This window comes from Apus apus, chromosome 2 (genome assembly GCF_020740795.1).
Source record: "Apus apus isolate bApuApu2 chromosome 2, bApuApu2.pri.cur, whole genome shotgun sequence".
NCBI lineage: Eukaryota > Metazoa > Chordata > Aves > Apodiformes > Apodidae > Apus > Apus apus.
Window position 1 is genome coordinate 10,292,540 of NC_067283.1, and position 26,173 is coordinate 10,318,712.

The following is a 26,173-nucleotide window of genomic DNA, read 5'->3' on the forward strand; positions in this document are numbered from 1 at the left end:
AAATGCTTTCCTTCAGATTTCTGTCACATCACTAACTGCCTAATTGTAAAATTAAACAGGAAAAGAGTTACCAGAATGTATTATTAAGTGTACATTCTTACACTTGTATTCTCCTTTCCACTTTCATCTTCATTTTCATCACTATCATGAAGACTCTCTTTCATTGCTTTCTGGATGCAGGCATTCAAGCAGCGTCGAATAGTAAGCATCAATTTAGCTACATTTAAACATAACGAGAATTAATTAGACATTTACTGTTTGTTAAGAATGTTGCTAGTAAATGCTTTCAAGTATAATGCTGGAAAGTCAGTCTGAAAAGCATGCAACATAATCAGAAATTTCTAAGAAAAAATAATTACATTTCTTGGTAAAAGGAAATCGAAAAAATGCAAAAATGTTTTATATTCTCAAGTATGAAGAAATGGCAACATTATCACCAGGTTCTATACTTTCATTGTTAATAAAAGTCTACTCAAATAAAACCAATCAACCACCACCTTACCAAATCAGGATCAGAAGATGCTCTCACAGCTACATTCATCTGGCACAGCTATTAATTTAATGACTATTTCCACTAATACATGCCCTCCAATGTCAATTCCAAGTATTTATAAAAAGATGTAGTAGCATAACCATTGCACTCCTTAATAAGGAGCTCATCTCTAGATAAAACTAAAAAGGTTATGTCCAGTCTGGGGAAAGAATGACTAGATGAAATACACTACCATGTGTTATTTCAAAACTACCTTACCAAGGTCATATGATCAGTTAAGGGGCAATAGCTTAGGCATTTCACCCAAGTCTCTCCATGCTGACTACTTTGTTTTTATAGTATCAGAACTCCTCTGAATCAAAACTCTCCCAGTTTTACTTGGTTCAATAGCACTATCCTCTGGGCAGTATATATTCTTTTCACTGAAAGTCTTTGAAGCTTTTAACAGGAAGCAGGACATTTTAGATTTTGTCTGAGCAATTTGAAAATACTACTGATCCACAAATCCCAGATTATAAGAAAAATATTTTTCACCTTCTATAGAATCTCCCACATAAAAATGTCAAAGTAGTTGAGACACCAACGTATTTTATTTCACTATCTCCTCATAACAAATACATATCAATTTGGATGGTTTTAAGGGAAGAGAGAGACCAGGTAACACAAACTTTGAACACTTCATCACTGAAACAGCTTACGATTGTTGTCAGCAGGGTTCATTTCTGGTGTCAAGAATGTAGAAAACAACAAACTCATGTTATACTAAAACCAAAAGATCTAGCAACACTGTTAAAGAAAAAAATTAAAAACAATGACGTGGTGTGATATTAGTAGTTCCAAAGACTCATAATGTTTTGCACTTTACCTATATTGGTGGGGGCAGTATATTCATAAGCATATTGATAGAACTTCCTGGCTGCTGCTGGATTCATCTGGATTAGAGTAACACAGCGCTCACACCACACGTCCTCAGGTTGGTTAATGGGAAAGAAAGAGTTGAATAAGAGATTCACTATGCGTCGTGACACAGGCCGTGAGTCAACTTCCAGACGACTCAGAAGATGCTCCATAGGACAGATTTTCCAGAACTTTTTGAAGCGAGAAAAAGATATTAAAAGAGTTAAAAAAAAAAGTTAAGAGGAAAAACCAATCACCTTATGCAGTGTTGTCCACATCAAGTCTCAACAAATGCAAACAGCTTTTACCAGAGAAGTCTGAGCATTTTTATTTTTTATCAAAATACCAGCATTTGCTTGAGGGCACGTATTGCTGCAAAAATCCTACTTTTGACATTCCTCTAAAACTCCTGGTATCTCTGATAGACCAGTAAAATTCTGGTTTAAGCAATTCCAGGAACTAACCAGGAAGAGTTATTTACTCTACAAGGATATCACTTCAAAATAAAATGATCTGTCACTATGTGCCGTGTTTCATACTCTCATCACAGGACAAAGTAGGACCAAACCACCTACATGTGTGGTACACGTCCTAAAATCCTGTACAGAACAAGACCATTTCTAAAACTATCCCAAACCATCAACTGCATCCCATCATGAGCAGAGCTCTAGCTTATCTGTAACACAGTAATCAAAGGCTATGAAATGCAGAAAGAATAAATAGCTTGTTATGCCAGCAGTAATACTACTCACATTTGTAACTTTTGTGAGAAGATATTTAATTCTACTGTGTGCTTTCAGGTAACACCCAAAAAATAGGGTTTCTTGGCACTGAAAAATGTTGTTTTGTTTTTGAGTAGAAATATTTGCAGCAGCTAATTTCCCTGCGATTTCAAACTATGGGCATCTCTACTAAATTAGTCCCAAAAAAAGGTCCTTGGTGTGATCCCAGGACTTACCAGAGATACATGATACAGTTTTTAAATAAACAGGAAGTTACTGACAGAATACCTAACAATAGAAGATTGCTTTTCTCTTACACAAACTTCATCCTTCTGTTAGAAAATGTGAATCTTTTACTACAGAAAAAATAAAACACAGACTTGATGCAAGATACCCATTATGCTTAAAGAATGAACTAACACCAAAAAAAAAAAAAAAAAAAAAAAAAAAAAAAAAGGAAAACTTCACTGAATTTGAGAATTATCCTTTTCCCTTGTCTTTAATGGCAGGAAATTCAGAATAATTCAGGAAAACAAAAGACTGTTTTCTTCAACTTTCATACTGAATGACAAAAAACTTTCAAATAATAATTTTTTACACATTTAAGACCAGTATCAATACTTTATTTTTAAAAGACTATACACAAAGTAACAGCATTAAAAATTGATTTTGCATCCTTGGTGATATTGAATACAAGTTTAAAAAAAAGCTTGTTTGTATTTTACTATACAGATAACTGGCATTTACAGATTAAATCATGACTGAAGGTGTCAGTCCTTCAAATCATACTTGTATGTCATGGAGTTAAAATGCAGCGCAAGAAGCTATGAGTGCCTCTCAGGTTACAGAGTAATGTAGAAAGTAATATTAAAAAATATAAGATTATAAAAATTACATGTAATAAATTATTACAGAAATATGCTTGTTGAGTATTTTTGAAATAAACAACTACAGAAGAATATGATAGAAATAATTATTAAGATTTCAGAGTCCAACAGTTTCAGAACAACAGTTCTGTGATCTGCTGATGCTGTGAAGCAAGTGACAGATCCCCTAACATGGAGGCACCATCAGCGAGTTCCACTGTCACTGATACTTCTGCCACTCTTCTTCAGATTTACCTGGTAAAGTCTGGCTTTAGAACCTGCTGAAGTGGAAACTTCAGGGAAAATGCTTTCTTTTCAGTACTGTCATTTATTTATAACTCTGAATTGCCTCCTCCAGTTATCTCAAATAATCTTAACAACCAGAGCCAATTGTCTAAGTAAAGGTACAGCTGCACATAGTTAATCACAGGAGATCTGCAGACATTACTAGGACCCTGCTGGAAACTTCTTGTGCTGACAGTCTGAATGACAATACCTTTTACTTGTAGCATTTATCTCCATTTCACATTTTCTGTGGCCTTGCCTAATCAATGTATTGAGGCGAGTAATTTGGAAGTAACAAACCTACTGTTGCATTTTTGTAATCCTTATCCTGAGCCTGTGAGCAAGAAGCCAAAAGCCCTCAATTGCAAAACTGCCTCCCATTTATCTTGTCTTCTGAGCATACTTAGGGAATTTGGAAGCTACTGAGGTGTTCTAATCTCAATATAATGTCTTTGAGGTCCTGTCACCAAAGTCAGAATGCACACATTTGGCAAGTAGATAATTCTCATGTTAAGGATAGATGTGCTCCTTGATGCCTTAAAAATCTAACAAACTAAGGATCAAATCTAGTTCTCTCCTGAACAACAAAGATACATACCTCTGACTTCACAGAGCATATGTGCCTAGAATAAGATATGCGTGTCCTAATAATTAGGCTTAGCAAGAGACAAATCCATTATTAAAATAAAACATAAAACTAAAATTAGGAAACCGTTAACAGCAGAGAATGAAGAAAGAGCCCAAAGATGCCATAATGCTTAAGGCTGGACAGTATCACCCTAAATAATAGTCCACAGCAGAAAACAAATTTTGTTCAAAATCACTATAAAAAGATACCATAATCCCGAAGGACACGTCCCCAAAAGACAAATTGAAATTATAAAAACAGGTAAATAAAAGTAAAGAGGAAACTCGGTAGTCGTTAAGCGTTTAGAAGGTGAAAAAGTCCCGGCTTGAGCTAACGCGCTGGACGTGTGGTGGTACTCACTGCTCTGGCCGGGCATGGCCAGCAGAGGGCAGGGAAGACACAAACATCCTGCAGAAAAGGCCTGCTGGCTGCTTGTGATGCCAACACCCTCTGGAAAAAAGGCAGGCAAGCACAAACGCCACTGACCTTCCAGTCACCCCAAGGTAGTAAAAAATGTGAGGGAGAGGAAAAGGACAAGAATATACTGGCTCAACTAAAAACCAGACCTTCTAGAATGTCTATATAATCTATGCCATTAGTAATGATTACTAATAGACTCACAAAATCTCTGGAAATACATACTTCTGTATGCTACTACCTAGATTTGGAACAACACCATTAAAATGGACAGAAGTGACTAACAGAATCTGCAAGTCTTAGAAACAGACTCAGTTAGATGCTTAAATATATGAAGAGAGGAAAAACTGAAATTAAGAGTATTACTACATTAAACATGTTTTTTATTCCTTTTAGGAATATTTTTTATTATAATACCTTTATTTTATCTCCTTCATGCTACTTATCAAGCGTTGCTTATCCTACCTTAGCAGCCTTGGTAGCTTTAACTTTCAGCAGCATATCAACAAAAGCCACTCGCACTTTCTCTGAATTGTCATGAAGACTGAGTGTGACTGCTGGCAGGAGCTGTTCCAGCAATGGATGGCTTAGTTTGTTGTCCAAAATTATTGGTAGGCACTGCAAGAAAAACAGATTTGAAGAGCAGGTTTGCCAAAAGTTGTAGCCAAAAATTTTTTTACTGGACCATGACACTTCTATGGTTAAATAATTTGGGACAATCACTGTGTGTGTTTTTTCTTGTAATATTCTTTAGTAAAAATTGCTATGGTTATTTCAATTTTTCAGTGAACAGTGAGCTCAATTCAGATGAAGCAGCCTCAGCTCTACACTGGTCTTGCCTTCTACCTGAAGGCACAGTGTCAAGTGCTTTCTGTGGCAGCAATACAAGCTCCCTGAACTCTCCTGACTTCAGATTAGAAATACATCTTTTTTTGCCAAGTTAATTTTAATCAGCACTTTCTTCTTGTCCAGCATGGATCCCCATGCAGCTGTAATGGAGCAAATGAGGATTAACATAAAGATAGCTCCAAATTAAGGCTGAATTGACACACACACAAAACTTTTAAAATAAAATATTGGTTAGAGTTCATTACACTGTCCAAGCTAGTAGTTATTTACCAGATGCCAGAAAGATGTAGAAGAACTAATCCTAACAAAGCGAACATGGGAGGCCAGCATTCCCAGAGAAACAGTGTGTGATTATATTAATCCAAACCTCAGAAACACAAAGTGGTGTACAAAACCAAAATATCATTCTGCATGTCTAGAGATGTGTTAAAACCAGAGACAAAGAACCATTGGAACCTGCCTGCATACATTTCCAAGGGTAAGCATAACTTCTAATAGCTAAAATAAGTGAATTATCAGGTCCAGACAATGTATATAAGACTATAAATGCAAAGAGTCACAAGACCAAACAGTCACTACACTACTTTAAAAGGCATTTGTTCATTCCAAATATGTGGCTTTTAGAAAACCCCTGCACAATTTGCATGTATTAGGGACTTCATTGTAGAAGTTGTTTTGTAGAATAAGTTATTTGCTTGACTTCAAGTAGCCTCTACTAGACACGTGTGCATCAAGTAAAATATAAAAATGACAGTAATGATTTAAAATTTAGAAAAACAGACTTACTTTAAAAACAGAGCATCGAACATCAGCAGATGTTATATCACATGCTAGCTCTCCAGTTAGCTTTTTCAAAAGATCAGCAAGAAGCGTTGGAGGAATCATCTCCCAGTACTTGGAGGTTATCTGAGTAACTCCAAGTATCCCTGTAGAGCGGACAACTGGATGAGGATCTTCTAAGAGACTCTAAAACAAACATAACAATAATAATGTGAGTATATGCATTATTATGACTCTAGTGCTGTTTAACATTAACCTATCATATAGTATTCCATTATCTCTTAGTCATTATGCAAATTGCCACACTATGAAAGAAATGTAAAATATTAACATTTCCTAAAGACATTTTATTATGAAGCAAACTAGGAAATTTAAATCAGAAGCAAAATTAAGACAAATATTGGCCAATTTTTTAATTGGACTTTTGAAATAGGTTTTTTTTTTTTAAAAAAAAGCTCACATTAAGGCTTACATCTGTGATTTAATTAAGAATATTTAGACTTACATTTACATACAAGTTTACACTGGCCAGTGTTCCTAAGCAACAATATAAAACCCATAAAATTCATTCAATTATCTGGTATTTACATCTGTAAAGACCATAATAAGGATTTCCCAGACATTTTCTTGATGAAAATGCTATGTGTATTCTCATCCGTGTAGGCTGGTAAAGAGATTTTAAGTTCTTATCTCCATTGTAATTCATTTCAGAAGTAATACAGCACTAAACTTCTATTGAATGCTTATATATTAAATGTAAAGCTGTCTTTACCAATACTAGGCTAAGTAAGGATGCATCTAGTCTTTCAAAAGCATCTTTAATTCACAAATTAATGAATAGCAATCTCAGGCATTTTGTTTTCAGAGATGAAAATGCATGTCATCTGTTGTCAAGGTAAAAATTCAGTTTAAAATATTAGTTTATTTTGTATTTTCTAAAACACAGATCTGAAATCCTGAAATTTCATAAATTGTAATTTTTTCCAACAGCTTATTTTTTAATTAGTTTTCATTAAAGTTTAACTTTTTACATTTTAGTTTCATTAAAACTTACAAAAAGTTCTTCAAATTGTTTCTGAATTTCATTGTCCATCTCTTCAGTACTAAAACTGGGATCACGAACAGGAAAAGCATCAATAAACAAAAATGCTGCATTTGATCGAACTTCTGAGTTTCTGGCCTATTTCAGTGAAAGAAAAAACATTTTTTTTCAGTAAGTACAGACTTGCAATATCAAAAAGCATATCCTGACAAATACTGCTCTGTAAACACTTCTGGAAAATTAGTATTTCTAATTAAATAGATGGAAGATATTACTTTTAAATGTAAAAATGTAAAAATTACTTTTAAATGTAAAAAAAAATAATTACAAGTTTTTATAGCTTATATTTCTATCTGTTCAGTAAAACCTCAATTATTAGTACTACAGCTTTCAAGGCATGTCAGCTTCAATGTCCCTGAAAAGTTACAGGCAGAGCTCTTCTGCTTTCTATAATGCCAAATAAATTAAAAGCATTTGGGATTTCTCTTGGTCACCTCTGTAAAGCCTTAAAGCTCCCCTTCAGAATACAAGACTCTGGATTTCAAGCAGATTGAATTAATTAAACTGTCTGTCAATAGGCAGGCAATTTAATTGAAAAGCTCACGTGTATTTCTTAAAAAAAACCCACAGTATTTAGAAACTAAGTATCACCAAGTCTGAAGAGTGACTTATCCAACAGAAATATATATTCAGCTCAGCATCTATGCATGTAAGTAGTCAGATCATGTCCTGAGCTCCAGGCAGCTTATCAGAAATTTAAGGAAGCCTCATAACCCTCAGATATTTTGCCACTTGTAAAAAGTTTCCAGTGTGTTACACTATATATTTTGCTGGTTGTAGAACCCCAAATCTAAAGAAAAATGAAAAAAAGTGTGTATTTAGATAGTTAGTGAAAAATTATTGCCCCTGTGGACTCTAAAAGGCTAGAACAAGAGAGCTGGCAATTAAATGAAGATGAAATTCAAGGTATCTCAGGGAAAAACATGAACTCTAACCATAGGACTACAATGTCTTTATCAAAGACACCAGTGTAGTGATTAAAGCCTGTGCTCACTTACCTTGGAGAGAAAAGGAAGAATTTGGTTCAGATTTTGAGTCCAAGTTAAAAAAAAGGAAAGTAAGCTTAATTTTAACAGAAAGTAAGAGACAGTTCAGGGAACCTCCTCACTATTCTAATAATCCAGTTTTCTTCTTCCCTTGTCATAAGAAACATTCAGATCAAAGGCAGGAAAAAGAAAACAAGGGTAATCATATAATATTTAGAACTAAATAAGCTAATGGCAAATAAAAACAGGAAAACACAGAAAATATTAGAAACATTACAACTTATTTTGTATTTCCCTTCTGGACAGATCTTCAGATGGTAGGTCACATCTCTGAGTAGAACAAAAAACCCCAAAATCTTCAAGCAAACCAAAATTTAATACTACGTAGCAAATAAAGCCCATATATACATTCTTTATTTATGGACTTGTGTTTAACTTTATTCATCATGGACAATACAGTCTAAAAGTGAAAACATTGTATTTCTTAATTCAATCCTATAAAGCTCTAGCAAATCCTTTAAGCTTGTCTAAACTGAAGAATTAATGCCTACAAGCTAATATGTGAATTCAGGGTGGAATAGCTCTTCTGCACTAATATTCTGTGTGAAAATTAATTCAGGTATGTTTTGGTGCAACAATTTAGACCTTTTCTACCATGGCCATCCCAGAAAGTTAGTTTTCATAACTTCTGAAGTGCAGTACATTGAATTCCACTAAGCTCACTTTAATTCTGAGCTGACTATCCACAGTTTAAATTCCTGCCCTTAATTATTTGAAATTTCTGCCAAATGTATTTGCATATTCAAGCTTGTAGTAGAGTCAATGTCTTTTGCAGAGGTAGAATCTAAGACTAAATTCATATATATTTTATTCCACACTGACTTTTCCATGGAAGAAGAGCCTGCAGTTATTTAAATGAATAACATTTCTTTACTTTTATCCTTGTATTACCCTGAGGAGCTTTCAGAATCTTCATGAACAAATTTTATTTCTTTTTCTTCAGTTATTTTTCAGTGCTTTAAGTTTCATCTGATCTTACAGGTCTTGGAACTCACTTACAATCAATGAAAATACTGGTTTTACCTAGTAAAAGTTAGTTTAGTTAGTGTGGGATGATAAAAAACAAACAAACAAACAAACACACTACTTTAAAGGGATTATTTCCCTCAACAGCTTGAATTTCTGGAGGAGTGATTCTTGACTTTTTTGAAATAGCTTAATCACTACTTATCTCAAAATAATATTTTTATATTTACAAGCTTCTTACACTAATAACGAATCACTGAACTGTTCCATGCTCATGCATGTTTGCATGAGACTTGCTTTTCATAATACAGACATGAAAACAAGTGAGTAAGATATTAGAGATTTCTACACTGGCTAAAATAGGAGCATCAAACTGGTTATAAAGTTAAACTGACATTTCAAGCTTTGGACCAGAATCCATACCAGTAAGGATAATTACAAGCTTCCCTTTGTAGTTACGTATCTTAAACAACTGGCGATTCTGAGTCACTTCAACCTTAAAAAAAAAAGTCACAGTAACCTAAAGTCACTGTAAAAATGCCAATTGCTTCAGCAGTACTACATGAAAAATTAAAATTAACTATACAGAAGACACCCAGCAAGAGTTGCCTATCTAATATCAAACTGCCAGATTTTGACCTTTAGTCATGTATTTCCTTTCACCAATCACAACTATGGTACTGAATCATTTAGATTTCAGAATCTTTCCTTGCACTGAATCATTATATGATTAATACAATTGCTGCATTTGATTTTTTACAAAATCCTCTCTTTACAATTCTGAAATCCATGTTTGCAGTAGTTGGACTACTCAAAAAAAATTCTCCTTGACCTACTTGATATGCTCATTAACATCCAAGCTTAAACTGCTTAACTACATATGTAGAAACTGTCAAGATAAAAATGAAACTCAAAAACCCCCAAACCAACAAAAAACTCCAACCAAGTAACTACCAAACAGCCCAAAAAACTTCCTAGAATTCCAATTTGTTCTAGCAATGGAACCCTTAGCAATGTGAAAACTATGAACAGCAGCTATTAAAATGTTGAACCACTTCTGCAATCAGGAATCTCTCCCTCTTTCTTGCTGCAAATCCATAATTAACCTTTTATTAACAGATGAGTCTGTCCATCTTACTATTTCTACCACAGGCTTCTGTTGAAACCAAAGACCTTTAAATTCCCTCCTGTAACTCATAAAATCCATTTTCAAAAACTAAAAAGTTGTTTTTAAATACTTTCAACTTTTAAGAGTTTTTAAATACTTCTCTCATGGCTAGAGAAGATGCTACATGACCAATCAGTAAATGAAACTTCAGTGAATCACAGAACGTCTTGGGTTGGAAGGGAGCTCTAAAGGTCATCTAGTCCAACCCCCAGTGTTTAACAGCATTTAACAAATGCTGTAAAAACAGCTGTAACAAATGGAATGTGTATGCTCCCACGGAAAGAATATCATAGCCTCAGACAAAATAAAAGTTGTTCACTAAGAAGGAAGCTTGGGTCATCTTAATCTTAGAGTGTAACTAAGTAGGGTAGCCTTCACCTTGTGCATGCAATCCACAGGAAGACATACACTTACCTTAAAAGTACTAGAATCAGACATGTCATTCTGAATTGTCATTCCATAGAACAAATGTCTGTACATACAATCAAATTAGAATAAAAGGTTTTCTAAAATAATACTCTAATAAGTTAATTGAGATGTGTTCTAAGGAAGTAATTATTCAGAAGATGAGACTAAATCATCGTCTGAACATTTCTGACTTTGAGCAATATACCCCTGACCATTCCATAAAGAACTTGGTAAACAGAACACAAGATCACGCAAAATTCCCAAATTGAGAAGATGAGAAGACCAAACTTAGTCCCACTGCCTACTGCAATCCTGGAAAGCACTCTGTGTCCCTGTAAGCTGTTTTATAGAAGTAAATTATATTAACAAATTAGAACAGCATTGTGTAAACCTAATTACAAGCTTGCAAAGTTACAATGCTACAGACACTGATTCTTTTTTTCCATAGCCATTTTATTTAAAAGCAATTATTAAAAAACAGAACATGAGGGAGGGACTTAAAATTTAGTAATTGGAGAAAGATAGTCCTGTATTCTGAAAAGGATAATTACCTTCAGTGCTCTCCAAAGGATAGGTTGATACAATCTATAGAGCATTTCTTCAACTCCTTGACGAACTTTACTTTGTTTATGAAAATAACTCAGCATCTGAGAAAAACAAATCCCACACATCATTTTTAATAGTACTTTCTACATTCAAGAAGTGTGCAGGAGTTGTCTCATGTCATCATTTATATAAGACCAAAGAGTTTTCCATACTATAGAAAATAATAAAACTAGACATATTAATTGACACTATATTGTAAAGTCTGAAAAGTCTTTAAAAATAGAGCTAATAAATGTCACATTTTATAAATTTACAGATTCAACATATCTATATAAAGATCTGCAACTGAGAAAAAGTCATGGCTAGAGACTCAGTTTCACAGCAAACAATTTTTTATTACAGTAAAAAGTATTATTTTTAAAGTAACTAGCAGAAACACTTTGAAACTTCGTAATTATCAACTACAGATAAACAACCCATTTCTCTTTAAGAACAAAGAAACATTATTTGGTAACTGGAGTTATCCAAATACAAATCTATAACACCTTTTTAATGCATTGATGAAAATCAAGTATCAGTACTCCTTTTGACTCAGAACTGTGCTTTGTTAGCTGAAGTCCCTTTTAGCTTTTAATCTGAATTATGCAGACAAAAAAGGAAAGTAGAAGATTAGAGCAAAATATGAGAAAAGGCATCATGCAACTTAATATGAAGTAATTCCTCTACTCAGAAAAATGGACAGTTTGAAAAGAAGTTGATCATCTACTGGCAACATCAGGCATTCACAGCTACAGCTCAAGCTTGTGAATACCATCTACACAAACATGCTACAGTGGAAGAATCCCTTTTCTCTGGCTTATAAATACATTGAAGCAAAGACATACGTTTACAAGAGACTATGTAACTCATTTCTACATGAGAAGGACGGATCTAACTCAGAATTAATGACAGATCAGTACTGTTTTGTAATAGATTTCATTAGAACAGTGAGTATCAAGATATTTGCAAAATGGACATAGGTTTTGAAATCAGAACTCTGAATTCAGAAGGGAGAGTTGTACCTATTGCTTCGTCCTCCACCCCAGCTCTTTCAAGGGAATTCACTATAGATAGAAGAATCTATTTACATGTGATTAAAAAAAAAAAATACCCCCCCCCAAACCAAACCAAACAGAAAACCAGTATAGGATTCTGTACTGTTATACACAAGTTAAATCTTGCACATACTATACAGGCCAGTGTCTATATAATTGTGGGGGGAGGTGATAGGGCCTAGATCAAATACAAATACTTTGTCTTAAAAAGCTTTGTGCACTGCACATTCTGCTTCCAGAGTTTTGCTCATGAATAAAAGCAAGAAAGACAACTAGAGTCTGTAACTGAAGCATGGCATGTCACTATAAACATACATAAAACTCCCAAAACAAAAAACAAATTAGGTCCGACCCATCTTCTAAATTTGCCTCAAGGAACTTAGACTTTTCATCCCTGTGATCAGCTATGAAAAGGTCAATTTTCTAGGTAAAGAAAAATTCAGACAACAGCCAGAAAAAAACCCAACTATTTCTGGCACTCTGAAAAATCACCTTATAATTTTACTTTTGAGCATCAAAGACAAATCTGGTGCAAAACTACAAGCAGGTTCAAGACAAGAACAGTTTAATAAGTGAAGAAAAGAGGACAAAAATAAACAAAAACAAGTGATGCAAATGCAATCACTCACCATGGTCCTTCCACAACCAGACCAATGCCCAGTCAGTGTCCAGACAATGACTACCTCTGCAAAATCCACTTCCCTTCACTCTTAATTCCTGAGCATCATGTTATATTGCATGTAATAACCCTGTGGTCAGTTTGGGTCACCCCAGCTGCACCCCCTTCTGACGTCTTGCACAACCCCAGCCTACTTGCTACAGAAACAAAATGGGGAAGAGAAGGCCTTGACACTATACAAGTACTGCTCAGCAACAGCTCAAACACAGGTGTGGTACCAGTCCTGTCTTAGTCAAGAAATCAAAATCATGGCACCATAGAGGCTGCTATGAAGAAAAGTAATGCTGTTACAGCCAAACCTAGTATGCTATTTTAGTATGAAGTGGAAATTTTCCACTTTATAGAAACTGATCTGATTTTGATGCTACTAGTTCATGTTATGCTTTCCAGGAACTTACCTCTCTAACTTTGGAATGAACAGAAGAACTTTTGGGAAGATGAATTCCATGATGCATGAAATCCTGAATGCAGTTATATTCAAGTATCTACAGTAAAAACACATTCATGCTACTGTTAACACACAATAAAACAAGAATAAGTACTGTAGGCTGTGCAGCACCTGCTATTTTTCTCTAAAATAAGCAAATAGTCTTTGATATTATTTCTTACATGACTACTGGTTGGCCCAGGATTTAAAAGCTGGGGGTCTCTGCTTCAACTGATTTTCAAAATTTCAGAATATACAACTAATCCGATTCTCAGAACTAAGTCTGGAAATCAAAAACACCTCCACATGCATCCGAGCTTGAGAACACCAGGATAAAAGTTGCCAAACCAGGACAACATGCTAAATAAAGATTCTTTGGTATCAAAAATTGGGCTGTAGCATTGTTGAAATGCTGTAATTATGCTTTCAATGATCTCCATGGAAATCCACAAAAACTAGACAAATATTTAAGCTATCATATATACAGGCTTACACATACTGAATACAAGCTTCAATAACTCAGATAATTAGTGTGCTTACAGAAACCATTGTGTATATGCATAGCTGCATGAACTGGTATTTCAGCAGCAGAAATAAAGGTGCTTAAATGCAACCAAGCTGACAATGGGAAAACATTCAAAGCATGACATGCTTTTCCTTTGACAATGCTGAAGAGGCCCCTTCCTTTGCAAAATAATTCCTCAAGGCTTTCTCAGGAATCTTTTCGTGCTTTAAAAGTCATGTGTTTTCTCCACCTTGAAATTCAAAACCACCAAAATAAAACTTCAAGCATACTGTTACCTCTAAGAATTCTCCTGACACCTTCTTCCAGGCCCTGAAGTAAACTTCTGAAATGTACTCCATTAAGGATCTGTATTAACATATAGGAAAAATTTTCAAGGAAGCATCCTAACCATATTTATGTACAATTCATAAAGGTGAAGTTTTTGATAAGTACCAACATTGTTCTTCTGTGTAGCAACATTTTTAGAAAAAGCAAATATCTTCAAAGTCTACACTAATAACTACAGAAAAAGTTAATTGTCAATAATGAAGCCCCAAACTATTTAAAAACACAGGAAATATTTCTTATGGTAGGAAAGTAAAAACTTTAGCACAGATATCATCACTTATCTCACAATGAATGCCTTGAATTCTTCATAAAGATGTACAGCGATACATCATTCCAACTGAAAGCATTAGAAAGTCTCTCTGATTTTAACACGAATAATTACTTCTATAATATATCACTGAATAATCAAATAAAAAAAACCAAAATGTGCTTTTCTCCATCAGTTGAGTTCTCAGGCTATGATCCTGCAAGGCAATTCTTATTGGAATGTCTGTATATAGAATCTTACCAAATTAAATTAAGATAATGCTCATAGGAAATAAACACCTTACAGAAGCAGAAATAGACTTGCAGTTCTCACAGAAACAATGCAAGCAATGCAGCAGTTTATATGAAAGTCATTTCCTTAGCTAATGCTAAATAAGCATTTTACTACACCTATAATTGTACTCATAGGCATGTGCAGAGCAACTATCAAATGGAGTTGCTGAAACAACACAGTGGTTATATTCAGCAGATTTTCAGGTCTCTGGATTCTGATATATTTTATCATTATACTAAGATATTTTAGAGTGTGAGACAGGATTTTAGCCAATCTCTTAATGATCATTAAGAACTCTGTGATGCTTACCTTGGAAAGAACTGTAATTGGTTTTTAACAGTTCCATGAATCATTTTAATGAAGTTTACATTCCAGCTGAACAGAAAGCTCAAGAATCTTCTTCCCTGTTGGGAAGGCAAAAGAGGACAAAAAACAAGGGGAAGTCAAACCCCAGAGGAATACCCAATTTAAGAGCCACCTACAAAATCAGTAAATATAGAGCCTAAAGATCAAAAGAAATTACACCTTTAATTTAAAAAAGTACAGCTCAGATTGTTGCAGAGAAAAAAAAAAGGCCTTAATTTTTAAACAGAATTCAAGCATTACGGTTATTTATACAGTACGGAAAATACAAAACAAATTATCATGTGGATTATGCATCTGCCTGCATTTTTTTCAATGTCCATTTTGGTTTGGTGCGACTTCAAGTGGTATCCCTTAATGATAAGGGACTGTGCAACTCAGGACCCTCATCAAGGCCACCCTCAACATCACAGCTCTGTCAAGTGCAATGTCATTCCAGGATGACACTGCAATGAATATGAAAGTACAAATGAAATAGCATGACAATTCTGCCAGCACTGGAAATGGAAACATTTTTGGACAAAGCCACAGAGAACAGCAGGACCCCTGAGGACAAAAAATTATCTGATCACCAAGGACAAATCCTTTCCTATTACCTCATGAAACATAATATTGCAAACCTCCTGGAGCTTTCTTAATTCATGAAAACAGAATTAGTTTTCTTCTATTTTAGCAAGTTAGAAATGGTGATGACAAATCTGATGAGCAACAGAATTTTTGCTAGAAAAGGCAATGGAAGGCTGTGGATTAAGGAAATAAGCCTTTTTTCTTACACAATCAGAAAGATCTGCCCATGAGCCTTGCACAGTATCTGTAAAGGCAGCCTCACTCTGGCTCATAATACAGATGAAGTGAAGGCATCCAGCTTCTGAGACTTTGAAAAGTTTGACTATACATAAGGGAGAGTCAGCCATTTGTAAGAGTCTTTTGCACCTGTCAGATTTTCTCGCCAAAAGTAAATCAGGAAAATAATGAGATACAATAGTAAAGAACACACTGGTGGAAGTTCAGAAAGCGCACGAACAATCAGTGGAGATTCAAAAGCATGTGCCTCGAATGCAGGACCAATAGTTATGTTCAGACCTAGGACAAAATAAATAAAATAAGGCTTATAATGCCAGGCACAATTTGAGCTGGGATACCATAGAGAAGGAATAGAGGGAAGGAAGCATGTAGGCAGAAGCTGCTCTTTAGTGGAACTGATAGCTTAAATACCTTCAGACCAAGAAGTAATTCAGAAGATCATAAAAGCAAGACCTACAGGCTAAAAATAATGTCAAGATCCTTGTCTACAGATCTGATCAAATCCTTCCTGTTGTCAGTGAGAGTTTCTTCTACCAAGAAAGAAAAAAAATTGAATGGAAAATATCACTTATCTCTAACATTGATGGTGTAATGCTTATACTGGAATCCCAGTGGTGTATTCTTCCATCAACATTCCTGACAAACCAAAAGGTGAAGGGAGTCTTCACCTATAGCTCCTGCCTCAACAACACAAATGAAGCCAAACTCAAATTCATCTTACACAATCCTGGCAGAAAGACAGATGAAGTCACAAAACAGCTTCCAGCAGCTCAACTAATTATTTTTTGCCTTAGACTCAACAGATTGACCCTTATCCTGAAAATGATAGTGTCTCTGATTTAATCTGCTACTTGTGATCAGTGAATGCTAAATGATTACTGTTATCAGCAATTTCAGTATGATGAGGTAAATAGGTAATTGGTGATTAAAGACTGTGAACATGTCATCTTTGGGGTTAATGCAATAAGAGAGTATCAAGAATCTCATAACTGCTGTGACTGTGGACATAGTACATGTGACTGTCAGTTGTACACAGTCAGATGGTATTCCAGTAGGCAGAGATCTACAACAATGCAATGTATAAGTAAAAATATAAATCTTAAGTGTCAGGGATCCAAAACTCAGTCTATCAAACATTTCACCTAATTCACCCCCTACCACTATTTTTAAAATCCTATTTGCCCATAGTGCCACATGCAACCTCAGAGCTCATTTTATAGCAGAAGTTCATATATTCCATACAAGGGAACATTATCTATTTTAGACAGGCAAGGACAAGTTAGAACTATGGAGCCTATGTCAGGTTGTTTTATCACCTAACCAGAAAAAATGCTTGCATCCTACTATCTTGGTGCACACTAAAAACTACAATACAGCAACTATTTGCTAGAGAAATAGAAGTAGTTAAATGAAATATTTCTCATTTTGCTCTAAGGTTGCAATGCAGTCTTCTAAATGGTGTAATTTTGAAGGGAAATTATTTTGCTACAGTTATCTGTCTCCAAAAAAACCCCACAACAAACAACAACCTGCTATAAAAGAAGAGAATTACCCTAGGGAATGGTTTTAAGTATTGATGGACATGCGTTGGAAGCAAAGCATTTGGTTATTACCTCAGGATAGAAGAACTGGAGTGATGATTTGGACATATACTTCTACATTTAAGTCAGAAATAGTAATAAAGGATTTCCAAAATGAAACAGAAATTTCAGCTGTTTGTAGCATGGTGTCAGAACTGATTTGTCTTATATTGCTACCTACTGTAGTGTAAAAAAAGACTTAATGCAAAACCACTAAAAGTAACCAAATAACCAAAACCCACTCACATAAAATCACAGTAAGAGAAAAGTTTGCTTACCTCTTCTTTTTTAATGTGTTTTACACTCATAAAACACTGGAGCAGCAAGTCCTTGACTTCATTACTCTCCTCTGAATCATAATCAAAACAAAGTAATGTCTGATGCAGATTCCATAGACGAACTATATCTGCACCCTGACAGGAAAAAAAACCCATCATAGTGAAATAGCTATAGCTTTAACATGAAGTATTTAAAGGATTTTAAATAATGAATTTGAAGTGTATTGTTACAGACAGAAGGTTTTCAGGTTGCAAAATTATGGACATTGACTTTAACCACATCACTGGGAAAAATTACAAAAATAAGTGTAACTGCAGACATATTGACTTCCAACAAATAAAGATATGCTCAATACAGAAAGAAAGCCACTATTTCACACAAAATAGATGAAAACTCTATTATCCCACTTTTGATCAGGCAAAAATAAAGGAAAGGATATATTTAATGGATTAGCACAAAACATGCATGCCACAATACCCTAAGTAACACTAAAAAAAATAGGTTTGTAATGAGATAAGAGTAATAGAAAAATGAGATGCTGAACACAGTGCTTAAAACATTAATTAAATAAAAGAGTTGATTGTTATTTTAGCTTTAGTCATGGGAGACTAAAAATTAGTGAAGAAATGTAAAAAGGATGTAAAAACCCCACTTGTGAAACTGATGCAAAAAATTTTGTTCTAAAGAAGGCATCATTTTAAGATGTTGCTGACATAAGCAACACCAAAACCACACTTTGTAACCAATACGTATCACACTTTCACTAATTGAGAAGCACTAGGACACGGAAAACAAGGTTAATTTGGATTAAAAGGTGTTTTGGAGGGGTAATCTTTCTTGGAATATCCAGTAGTAATCTAGAGTCAATACAGCTTTAGCATACCATAGCAGCTTTATTCAGGCTTTTTCTTAGTAAAATGACAAATAAGGTCTTCCCTAGCTGCTCCTTTCCTTCCAGTCCTTTCTCCCACCAGATTTCACATACATGTTGGATAGCACCCTGTAGGATTTTTTCAGGTTCAGGCAATGCAGGAAGAATACCTACAATGGTAATAAAGTAATTATTTACTGCAATAAAACAAGTTATTCCTGTAAAACATTAATCTGTTAGTACACAAAACAGTATAAAGCTGTATTCTGTAACAGAGAAGTACGTACCATTTAATATAAAAACACATTCTAGAAGAGCTTTGTAGTTTGCAGTTTCCTCCATGACATGTATGGAGGCAGTAACTACAGCTGTCACTCCCTGGATCACAGCCACAGTTTGTTTCTGAAAGAAAGCAATGTCGAGGAAACAATTCTGCAGTTAACTTTTTACTCAGAAGATACTTATGACAAGAAACAAAGCTTAGGAACAGAGAGCAAAGCTGAATTGTTATTTAGCTTCCATTTTGAACAAAGAGCATGGAAGTACCTATGAGATAAGAAGAGACAAAATAATGGTTTCTAAAGTACAGCTGATTCTAAAAGTTTGAAAAGGGCTTTCAGCTCCAGCTAGTAAATAACTCGGTGACTGTTCATGTCTATCTAGTTCTGCCACTAAAAACTTCACTTGCAACAACACCACTCAAATACATCCATTTCAGAGCTAAAAAGACCATAATGAGCAGGGTTTCATGCAACTCAGATGTGTACATCTGGTGAATTTAGATGGAGGTACACGATTCTACAGGCCTCTGTAGGTATGATGGATTTTCTACAAGCCTCTAGCACTCCCTAATGATTTCCCAACTGCATTTCTTTTTTTCTTCCAAAATGAAATAACTTTTTCCCTGATACTCTCAAGACTATGTGGACAGCAGTGCAGAAGGCAGTATGCGAGGGTCTGAGTTGAAGAAATTCTGTATAAGCTAAATTTGTGGGAGGGGTGTTCAAACCTAGATTTCATCATCTTCATTCAATAAAATAAAACAATAAAACAGATAAGGAATTTCTTTTAGTGCATGCCAAATACTTAAGGAACATCTGAAAGAACATTTATTTACTGAAATAAGACATACAAAAAGCACACTCAACTCCAGTGAAAAATTAAGTTCCATCTTTCCTAACTAAAATTAACAGCATATTTCATCTTTTAAAGCATAGACCAATCACAGTTGAGCTCAACCTGAGCATGATAGTCAAGAAGTTAGTTCAGAATGGAGCAAAGAGATGTTTGGAACTGACCTTGTTTGATAACCCTTGCATGTTCTCAGATGCTATGAAAATATCCCATTTCATTTCACAGAAAATAATACACATCAGATTTATATTTTGCAATATTTTTACCATTTCTGGAGCTATCTCAACTTCCATGTCATCATTACATTCATGATCTTCAGCCCTCTGCCATGTTTCCACAGGATTCTCCATCAAAGTCTCTGTCAATAGTTGTGTCAGTCTTTCCCATAGTACTTCTTTTTGCTTCCTTGGTAATTCTTGAAGTAGTTCATTCAAGTCAAAAGGATCAAACGTATTTTTCTGTGAATGGCCAGAAGATACCACACCATTTCACATCAGTGAAGTGGCCTATATTTCATCATGCTTTAATTTCCTAAAATTAGCTTTTTTTTTAATATTAAGGATTAATTTCCATTCCAGTTGTAGAGATAAAATACCTTAAAGAAGTTGAATTTCTTAAAAAAAAAAAAAAAAAGCACAAGAAATTCCTGCTGCTTAGCTCCTTATTGTGAAATGAGTGCTTCTTTTTAAGACTAAAGTCTTTAGCCCTTGACAGCAACATTACTAAACATAAATAATTTCCCTGTAACATTAGTTTCTGTCTCTCACAGGGTTCTATGTACTTCATTCCCAATGGAGGCAATTCCATATCCTCAGCTAAGAATCTCACAACTGTGCAGAACTGAAGTCCCTTATCATATCTTTTTAATCTGAAATACAGATTGTTGATGGCAGTTGAAAGAAAATCCTTATGCAAGAACTAAAAGTGTAACAGTCAGTACAGCCATAGGGACAGAACTACAGATGTTGGAGTACAACCTGCATAGAACTGTGCTCTTTATACTGCACTATTTTAAACACCACCCTCCTCATTAAACCTCACTTGTGAGCACATTAACCCCACACTTCCCTCTTAAACTCAACTGAGTGGGAAGCTCATTATTAGTCCCTGTAAGAGACTTCACTGAGAGACTGATGTGGACTAGCTACTCAGAAGAACCTTGCAAGAAGAATTTACCTTAGAGACAGAAACAGCCTGTTAGCATCAAAGAAGTGTAGACAACCTGCTAGGAAATTGAATATGCAGAGCAAAAGATGAGAAGAAAAAGCAGACACAGCCAAGAGGAAGTACAGAAAGTTTTTTGAGATGTAATTTGCAATACTGAAGGTTTATTGGATCACAAATATTTTGAAGGAAAGAGGAAGAACGACCATTATCTTGAAATGTAATATTTTGAGTTTGCAGATATACTAAAAATCAGGAACCAAAAAGTTGAAGGAGAAAGAAATAGAAAATAATGAAAGAAGCAGCAGTATTAGAAGGTTCCCAGAAGGGTATGTGAAGGTAGATACTGTTATACATTTATACCAGAGTTTCTATCCTATTCTACAGCTGGAAAAAAACCCAACAAACCAAAGGCCACGTGGTGAGTTCTGCATCCCTCTACTTGAAACAAACAAAAAAAACAGGATACTAAGATGGTGCTACTTTGAACAATAAAATAACTAAATTCTAATAAGATGGGTGTTCTCTGATCTTTCTTTGGGATGATATGAGATAGAATTATTCCAAAACCTATGAGTGAAAAGGATGTAACTGAATGATAGCCATATCTGTGATTCCTATTTTCCTGTCTAAGATACAATGCACTTCCTTGAACTGGAACAGGATTTAGAGGAAAAATTAAAGAGTACCTGATAAAGACTTCAATGAACAGCACCACAATATGGTAATATTTTAAAGAGATTACAAAGCAAGTCAAAAAGCTAAGGCAATCATTGAAGGAAAATTAGCAAACCCCTAAAATGTTAGAAAATGTGAATGAAACAAAATATTGAGAGGAGAGAAAAGGAAAAATAAAGGAGAGGGGTGTAGAAATGAGGAACATTGAAAGAAGTAGTGATGCTAAGAACAGAACCTTAAAAAAACTTTAAAAAGGCAAAATCTGAGACTAGAGTACAAAATAGGTATGAAAAGCAGGGCATAAATATAATATCAAAAATAAGGAAAGCAATAGGGCCCTAACACTTCCCTCTTCTTTCTACATTTCTACATCCACTTCTAAAGGACAAAACACACTACCACATCCTCCTCCAGAAAAGCAGTCAAGAATTATTCAAGGGAGATCCTAACATAAGAATCCTCATCCTAAGACATGGTCAAACACCCTTCATCACTGAAGCTTTCAAAAGGAAATGAATAAAATAACTCAGGTCTCTTAGACAATCAAAAAGTATTATAAAAAAGTATATTCATGTTCCCTTATGCTCTGAAGGTATAAAGATGGTTTTAATCAATATACCCACTATATCTGGTGATACAGTTTCCAGAGATATTTACAATAAATAGAAACTGTTGCAAGACAACTCTTGTGAATTGGTGATGAAAAATCAAGAACAAAAAACAATTTTTAATAGACCAAGATGTTAAGAGAGATTACTGGATGAAGACAGCAGAAACAACACGACCAAATTAACTTCCGTGTTTCATTCTAAACATTTCTGTGTTTCATTCTAAACACGTGTACTGTGTTTCATTCTAAACGTGTACTGTGTTTCATTCTAAATAGAATAGTTTCTTGTTAAATTGTTTAGATTTGGGGGAAAATAGGAAGCAAAGGGATTATGTAGTAGTTACCATCTATAATCACACATTCAGGAGTGCAGATGAAAAAAATTAGCAATTTTTTTTTATAAAGAGATTCAGTGATGTTTGGGAGACAAACATTTCTAAGCTTATTACATAGAATACGATCCCTGTTATAGAAATCATAGGTCTAATACATCCACTATATTAGTAAATTAGTTCGTGCCTCTGTGGACATAGAGGCCAACTTATCTACTTAGTTTAACCTGATACAGGTAACATTAGGAAAATACTGATTAGAAAGCTCAAGAAACTAACCTCACAATACCACTTATTAGAAGATGTTTAGGAGTGTTCTGGTTTGAAGCCAATTGTGTACATCTTAAGACCAGACAAACTGAAGCTTAGTGGCAAACCCCACAATGCAAATTATGATTTCTGATTATTATGCAATACCATACACACAATGTGAGCAGGAACTTTTATTTAGCAGAATTCAGTATATTTGTTCTGATGTTCCTCCAGCTTGTCTCCATACTGCATTTAGGGACAGCACCGTATCACATCTAAAACACTCAGTGACAAAAATAACTATCAAGTACAATTACACACAGACTATGGAATAGGTGGACAGCCTAAACTACCAAATGAATGACAAATATTAGTGAAACGTGCCTCTGCTATGTTTGTATATTAGGTCATATTTATTACACAGCAATAAACTCTTTCGTAGGTAGAAATTTTAAAAAGCAATACTTGATCAACACCAAACCAAGTACTTTTTTGTCATCACAATACTCAGAACGTTTTTTTTTTTAAATGTAAACTGCATTGGCACTGTTTCCCACAAATAAAAAATTAGTTGGTTTCTAAATATCAAAAATCCAGATTCTGTAACTTTTTCAGCTATGTTCCATCGAGTGCCATTTGAATTTATTTTCTACAGTAATTCTATTAGCATATCTTACAGGTACCAAAGAAATAGTTTCTGTGCCTATGTCACAAAATTTCTGCACTAATAACAGAAAAAACTTCATTAGTAGTGCACGTGTATCGTGGCTTACTTACAGGTTTCTGTGTGTAATGCAAGAAGTCATCAATTGACTCTTTGGACACAACTTGTAAAAATGCTTCACGTTTCATTGTGGTCTTGTTTTTGCTTGCTGTATAAACAACGCAAAATGTTAGAGAAAGTACAGTAGCTCAAAAGATGACAAGTTTTGGTCTCAAATGAAGAATATACGCACTTAAGTTGTTCCTTTACACAGTTATAAATAAAAGACATTTCCCCCTCCAAAATACTTTGCAGTTATCTGAATCAGCATTTAGATTAATACTATCACCTGCATTCTTTTTAGTATTTTTTTATTAAATAAGTCTTAAAACAGGACTTTTTAATGGGCACTTTTATTTTTAAAAAGAGCAGCGTATCAAGCAGACACCCCGTACTTAGCTACCCATCCTTCCCAACAATAGCATTTGCTTGTATGAAAAGTGCTGATGGGCAGAAAAACATTATTTCCTTTTCTCCCTTGTCAAGCGAAGCCCATGGGAAACGGGAAAGGCCACTTTTTGACATCAAGAGCTTAATTTATGCACCTAAGCATTCCTTCCATCCCAGGTGCCTACTTTTCCCACCCCTACCAGCTGGGAGGCTGCCCTGCACAGCCTCCCGCTGCCTGGAGACACACCAGGGAGGGAGAGAGGCCGACACAGGGCACCGCTCCGGACCGGCCCGGGGGTCCCCGGCACGGCCCCACAGGCCCCCACGGAGCCAAGAGGCAGCGGGATGACGGACGGGCCGCTCACCTGGCGCTGCCTCGGCGAGAAATCTTCCTGCATCTACGGGTTACGTTCCCAGCCACGCGGAGCTGCCTGCACAGGAGGGAAACCAAACCGGCGACGGCCGGGACTGAGACCCAGCAGGGCCGGCGCCTTTCCCCCGCCCTGCCCCCCCGGCAGCCCCGCCGGAACGAGCCCCGGCTGCCGCTCAGAGGCGGGGCAGCGCGCCCAGCGGCCCTTCCCGCGGCTCCCGCTCTCCGCACGCACGCACTCGGTCACGCAGCGCTGAGGCCCGGCCCAGCCCGGCCCGCTCCCGGTCCCGTCCCGTCCCGCCCCGCCCGGCCCGGCCCGGCCCGGCCGCCGCGCGCCCTCCCGGCGCTTTCGAATTCTCCCGCGGCGGCCGTTGAGCGCGGGCGCGCGCCGCCGCGCTCCCGTCTCGCGAGAGCCAGGCCCCTGCCTCCCCCCCCCCCCCCCCCCCCGGCGGGAGCGGGGCCGCCCCCCCCCCCCGGGCCAGCGCCGCGCCCCGAACCCGCCGTTCCTGCCGGTCCCGCGCTTTGCCTGCGCGGGGAGCTCGTCCGGGAGGGAAGGGGCGAGTTGTTTGCGGGCGGCTGCACGGCCGGGTGGCCGCTGGTGCTTCCCTGCCTCCGCCAGCCGAGGCCAGCGCTGTCCCCACCCGCCCCAGGCCGCCTTCTGTGGAGGAGGGAGCCGGAGAACAGGCTGCTGCTTGTTCCGAGTAAGACCCGAGCAGGTGGGGCCGAGGAGCGGCGCTGGGCAGCCGGTCTCCCCCGAGAGGACAGGCCCGGGACGGGGCGCGGCTGGACCGCGGCGGCCCAGGCCTTAGGAAGGAGCTCGGTGCAGGCTGCTCTTCTTAAAGGTGTCAAACTTGGCTACACTGGAATGATTCTCGTAATTGATTCCATCATATAATAAAGGAGGAGCATCTGATCCATTATTCAGGCGTGGCTGAGAGAGTAAATCTACATCCCAGCTCAATGGTGCCTTCCTGTAGCTCTCTGTTAAGTCTCAAGGCCTTCAAACAGGGTAAGAGGTGTTTAGTTAAACTCATGTATAGGCTTAAGAAACAGCATGCCTTCTGTGGGTCTTTGCTAACAGGAACATGCTGTTCTTACAAAAACACTCTGCTAGCTCACAAAGCCTGCATCATCCATTTGATTACACTGGTGACTTTTTTTCTCTAAGAATGGTTTTGTTGCTAGTGTTGATGGCTGAGCAGTTAATCTCAGCCATGCTGAACGGTACCTGCATTATGCAGTCTTCATCCAAAAGGATGAAGAGCCAAACAGGCTACTCACCAGAACTCCTAGGAGACTAGGTAGGCCAGATGATATTTACACTGTGATAACTAAGGAGTTTTTTAATATATCTGGAAATGCTGCTTTCTGTTTCTTCTCAAATATAATTTGGAGTGCTCGGAAATAGTTGGACTCAATTCCTTGAATAATCAGCTTTCAAATTCTGTAACATTCTCTGTTCCACTTGTCTGAGCTCCTCTACAAACCAAAACCAGTCACTATCTCTTGTTAAGGGCTTAATTTATTTCTTTGAATTTTACATTTGCAGTAGCATAGTATTTCTCAGCATTTCTGAGTTGGTGGCTGTTCAGAAAAGGGTGGATGCTTGACTGAAATAATTTACTTTCAGTCTGTGGTTGCAGCAGTCCTTTACTACAGGTGGAGATGCTGCTTTACTGTGCAAACAATCAGAACATCAACAATAATTTCTGTAGAAATTCTCACATTAGATTTTCTGGAGTGTAATTTTTAAAAACATGTAATTCAGGTTTTATTTTATATGCAAAAGTTCACTATTTTAAAAGCAGCATTTAAG

The 26,173-nt window shown here is 36.5% G+C and overlaps 1 protein-coding gene across 1 annotated transcript in view; it reads right to left on the bottom strand.

The window, feature by feature from the left end:
* NCAPG2 (non-SMC condensin II complex subunit G2) overlaps positions 1 to 24,419 on the bottom strand; it is a 42,243-nt gene extending 17,824 nt beyond the window's left edge. Inside the window, exons 1-15 of the mRNA XM_051610565.1 lie at positions 24,353 to 24,419; positions 23,612 to 23,706; positions 20,065 to 20,256; positions 18,952 to 19,066; positions 18,677 to 18,834; positions 17,793 to 17,927; positions 15,077 to 15,171; positions 14,175 to 14,244; positions 13,345 to 13,431; positions 11,179 to 11,274; positions 6,992 to 7,117; positions 5,944 to 6,123; positions 4,774 to 4,926; positions 1,359 to 1,581; positions 102 to 217 (exon numbers count right to left, since the gene is read on the bottom strand). Of these exons, the coding sequence (XP_051466525.1) occupies positions 102 to 217; positions 1,359 to 1,581; positions 4,774 to 4,926; positions 5,944 to 6,123; positions 6,992 to 7,117; positions 11,179 to 11,274; positions 13,345 to 13,431; positions 14,175 to 14,244; positions 15,077 to 15,171; positions 17,793 to 17,927; positions 18,677 to 18,834; positions 18,952 to 19,066; positions 20,065 to 20,256; positions 23,612 to 23,686 (1,821 nt within the window). The 5' untranslated portion in view covers positions 23,687 to 23,706; positions 24,353 to 24,419. The remainder of the gene's footprint in view (positions 1 to 101; positions 218 to 1,358; positions 1,582 to 4,773; positions 4,927 to 5,943; positions 6,124 to 6,991; positions 7,118 to 11,178; positions 11,275 to 13,344; positions 13,432 to 14,174; positions 14,245 to 15,076; positions 15,172 to 17,792; positions 17,928 to 18,676; positions 18,835 to 18,951; positions 19,067 to 20,064; positions 20,257 to 23,611; positions 23,707 to 24,352) is intronic.
* Positions 24,420 to 26,173: the final 1,754 nt, after the last annotated feature.